Raw genomic sequence first — 4887 nt, 5'->3', positions numbered from 1 at the left:
TATAAAATGTTCAATTTTTGTATCTAAGAATTGAAAATTCAAAACAAGATTCCACGTAAGTAATTAATACTGTTACCAAAAAATCTAAAAAATACATTTACGCAGTTTATTTTTATAGTCATTTTAAGTACAAATTTGGACGAAATTACATATTAAAAACCTAGGATAACTATTTTAGTTATTTTGTTGTGATTGTATAATATTATTCGTGGGTACTTGAAACTTCTAAAGTATACTATTATATATCTATGATAGTACCACGGTTTTTTGTTGATGTATAACGCGTTATAAGTACCTAATAAATATTATGATATGATTAATTTGGAATTTATTATAGGTACCTAATATAATATTATGTCTTATACCTAGACTAACATACCGTCTCCGCTCAGAATCGTTTTTCTTATACAATGATATTATATCATTGAATTCAAATTTAATACCATCCATTATACAGTGACCCACTTGTAACCTACTGTACAGCAGAGCGAAATCCACTTACCCACCTTTTTTTTTAATTGAGTTTTATCATTAAACTTTGTTTAATTCAAATTCAATGCGTATATTATGTTCCTATACCTACATACCTACTATTGTAAATAAATTATCTTTTAATATCGATTTCATTTATATAACATCAACAAACATCTTCTGTTTAGTTGCATTAAAATTATTATCCCTGCAGTGTTATCTATTTGTCCGTTACAAAATTTGCATTACCATTCGGTTTACCATTGGTACCCATAAATTATTATTGATCTTACACAAATATTAGTTGATGAAAGATGGTATAATTTATTTACATAAAAAAATACAAGTTGTTCTATAATTTTGTAAAGCTATTATTTTTATTTTTGTTTGCTGGACAAAATACATTTTATACATATTATACCTACAATATAATATAGTATACGAATTTAACCTTTTTGTGGCACGTGAAAGTAGTGAGCTTTCATCGGCAAATTTAACGAAAACTACTATAATAGTTACCTATAGTATTGCACAAAATGGACACAATTAAAGACCACCATAATATACTTTATATAACAATGTCATGCTATAATATATTGATTTAGTTATAGAATATATTTATTAAATTATATTAATGTGTTATCATGACTTATATATCGCTCGTAATGTTCATATGAGGGTAATGAGTAATGACAAATATTATGACCTTTATTATTTTTGAGAAACGAGAAAAAACGATATATTAATATTATTGACCGATTACCGCTAATGCGCTGTGTACAAGCCACAATAAGGGTTATTTTTATCGTAATATCATTACAAAGGATAAATGATAAGTTTCATTAATTTTCAACATAAAACTAATTAAATATAGTTCGCTTGTTCACGAGTATGTATATTGACATATTATTGTATCTATTCATATAATTTTGTTCAAGAAAAATGTGTAAGCGAAAGCAATTTTGGTCTAATTGAAGAAAACGCAAGTAATGTACCTAACTACCGTCTGAAAATTGGTGAAAAAGAATGCTGACATAGCAAAGGAATTGGGTCAAACACAAAATAAATAAAGGTAATACAATTAATACACTAAACACTTATTCCCAAAAATCGTTGGTAAGGTCTAAAAATTCAATAATATTATATCCAAAATAGGTAGGTACATGTTAAATAATAAAAGAATAAAATGTATTTTAATAAAATTTTAGTTTCTATTGTATTTTATTTCGTAGACCACCAATTAAGTCTCAAATTCAGTCAATCGAAAATTGTTTCCATATTTTATTATGTTCTGATTGCTTATTACTTACTAGTAGGTGTATATAAGCGTTAAATTACACTATTTAAAATATTATGAAGAAGTGTACAATAATAAGATTGGGGAAATTATTAAAGCCAACAATTTACATATTATTTTTATATTGTATTGCAATCAGTCAAATATTTAATGGTGTTATTAAAAAATAATAATAATAATAATGAAAAAGTAAAACCATTAATATTTGTATTAAATAATAATAATTACCCTATTACAATAAATTTGTCAAAGATGCTAAGTTTTATATGTTTTTAATTAATATGTGTTTAGTGAAATATTCTTAACATATTATAAAGTGGATATAATTGTATTTTTAAATTGTTTATTTATTTATCAATAAATTCGTGTCCTTTCAAAAAGTTTACTCTGTGATTTATAGACATTCAATTCTGAATTGTCTCGTTTAAATACATTTTCAGCCCAACAAATATGTTCACCTCGGCCTAATACAAATTGGTGGATACATCAGGTACATACTTTTAATTTACCTGACTTCACAATCGGAACACTAGAAAGTTATAATTTATAAAAAGTCGAAATGGGATGCGATTGGATACATCCCTTTTTTAAAATGGTTTTTTTTTACATAGATTATTTTAATTTTTAAGCGTTAATAAAATTTTTTAATTTTCCGAAAACTTCGGTTTTTTTTGGAAATGTATTATTTCAATATTCTCCAATTTTTCCACGTTTTCCGAGGCTCTGGGAAAAAACCGTTTTTTCCGAAATTTTCCCAAATTTTCCGGCATTTTGATCCCTACTATTAAATATAAATAGCCAAATATACGGTATACCGTATTGGCGATTGAAATTGATAAGATGTAACGGGGACACTGTACTCGTATATCATTTATATGTTATTTTACATGTTCCCCGTTACAGATCCATCCCCCCCGGCCTAATAATTGATAAGCTTTTAATCGCCAATACGGGAAATTTTATTTTTCCCGTAATATATTTAAATGATTTTTGCTGTCGATAACAATATTTATAATCATCACATCGTCTCGTCGACGATTAGCAATTTCTTCATAGTCGAAAAATCGAACTAAAAATCTTGTTCGAAAGGATTTTGTATTTAATATTTTTAAATACAAAATATAATAACAAGTATTTGAAATATATTTTAAATACTTCTGTTCAAAAGTATTTCAAATGTATTTGAAATAGAGATAAAGTATTTAAATGCTAATAATTAAATATTTAACAAGTATGATTGCAATTAAATGAAAATAACGTCGTGACTCACGGATTAAACTTGTATTTGGTAGTCGGCTCCCCTAAATATTTATTATTTTATTAAATTGTTACCAATATTTTAAGTTAAATATGACAACAAAGTAAATAGTGAACACATTCACTATTTCTTTAAGTTAGGACCAGATGGTACTTAATATAAAATTTGAAAACTATTTTTTTTTGATATGACACAATAAATAATAAATTTAAAAAAAGTGAATGTAGTTGCTTAAGACAAAATGAAAACGTTTTTTTTTTCAAATTGTCATAAAACTACTTTTGCTTCAAGATATGGAAATACGTAATAAAGATGATACGTAAATATCAAATGCATAATTCGAACACTCCACTGGTGGGAGCAATAACCGGGTAACTAATCAAACTATACTGGGGGGCAACGACGATCCACTACAAAAGCACCGGACACCCATTATTCATCACCATTCACATTCAGTTAGGTCTGCGATCAACACACATACAATGAAAGTAGTATTGTTTTCTGCGTGCGCATTCACGCTGTGTGCCTACGTCTTGGCAGTAGATCAACCGGCTAAGAACACAAAAGCAGACGAATCCCAATCCAAGAGAAGCGTATCTGAATTGAGTTACGGATTTGGCGGCTCAGAAATCGCAAGCGGCGGCTATGGATACGGTGACTTCAGTACCGGAGACTCTGACTTCAGTGCCGGACACGCAGACTTCAGTGCTGGACACGGTGACTTCAGTGCCGGGCATGCTGACTTCAGTGCTGGACACGGTGACTTCAGCGCCGGACACGCAGACTTTGGTGGAGAATACGCATACAGTGGCCACCAACAATCATCGTACCAACATCACGTACCCATCAAGACCATAACCAAAAATGTGCCACAACCCTGTGGAAGTAGCCAAACCTTACCCATACCCGGTCAAGGTGCCCGTTCCAGTTGACAGGCCGTACACCGTTGAAGTGCCCAAGCCGTACTCTGTGCACGTAGAAAAGCCATATCCCGTCAAAGTTCCAGTGCCCCATCCATATCCCGTTGTAAAAGAAGTGCACGTACCCTACAAGGTGCCGGTAGATCGCCCATATCCCGTGCACGTGGACAAACCATACCCAGTGTATGTCGAGAAGCAAGTGCCGTACCCAGTCGAGAAAGCTGTCCATGTTCCAGTCAAAGTACCAGTCGACCGCCCTTACCCAGTGCACGTGCCTGTTGAGAAGATCGTACCATACCCAGTCGAAAAGCCTGTGCACTACCCGGTTAAGGTTCCCGTCGAACGCCCGTACCCCGTACCAGTGGTGAAGAATATCCCGTATCCGGTCGAGAAGCAAGTTCCGTATCCAGTGGTCAAGGAAATCCCGTATCCAGTCAAAGTTCCCGTCAAAGTCGAAGTAAAAGTACCATACCCAGTCAAGACTTACCAGCCCGAACACCACTACGAACACCATGAAGAACACGATTACCATCACGGAAACAGTGGATATTAACTTAACTCAAGTCATAATCTAGTCACACTTCACTCGAGTCAAAATATGTACTATTTTTTACTTTAATTGATTTTTTTTTCTATATTACAATAAAATGGAAACGTTAAGAGAATATTATATTGTCGGGTTAGATCATTTTTAAAAACAAATATGAAAAAGCTAGATATAGTTCTAACTGTTATATCAATATTGGTTGAACCGTTAAAATACTTTATAGTTTATATACCAGAACTATGTTAATAATATCGTTTTTTATATTTTTTTTTTATAAATCCTATCAATTTTTTCATGTATGTAATAAATGTATATAATATGTTCAATGTTAATCAATGTATATTGTATTACTTTCTATTGTTAGACAAAATATAAATAAAAAATGTTTCACTTA

At 31.1% G+C, this 4887-nt stretch overlaps 1 protein-coding gene across 1 annotated transcript in view; it reads left to right on the top strand.

Annotated features, from left to right (window-relative positions):
• LOC100164007 overlaps nt 1-4887 on the top strand; it is a 15061-nt gene extending 10174 nt beyond the window's left edge. The window contains exon 3 of the mRNA XM_029486300.1: nt 4233-4887. Within this exon, the coding sequence (XP_029342160.1) occupies nt 4233-4499 (267 nt within the window). The 3' untranslated portion in view covers nt 4500-4887. The remainder of the gene's footprint in view (nt 1-4232) is intronic.

Source organism: Acyrthosiphon pisum, chromosome A1 (genome assembly GCF_005508785.2).
Source record: "Acyrthosiphon pisum isolate AL4f chromosome A1, pea_aphid_22Mar2018_4r6ur, whole genome shotgun sequence".
NCBI classification, from domain to species: Eukaryota; Metazoa; Arthropoda; class Insecta; order Hemiptera; family Aphididae; genus Acyrthosiphon; species Acyrthosiphon pisum.
The sequence above is the reverse complement of the archived record's forward strand: the minus strand, read 5'-3'. Positions and strand labels throughout refer to the sequence as shown.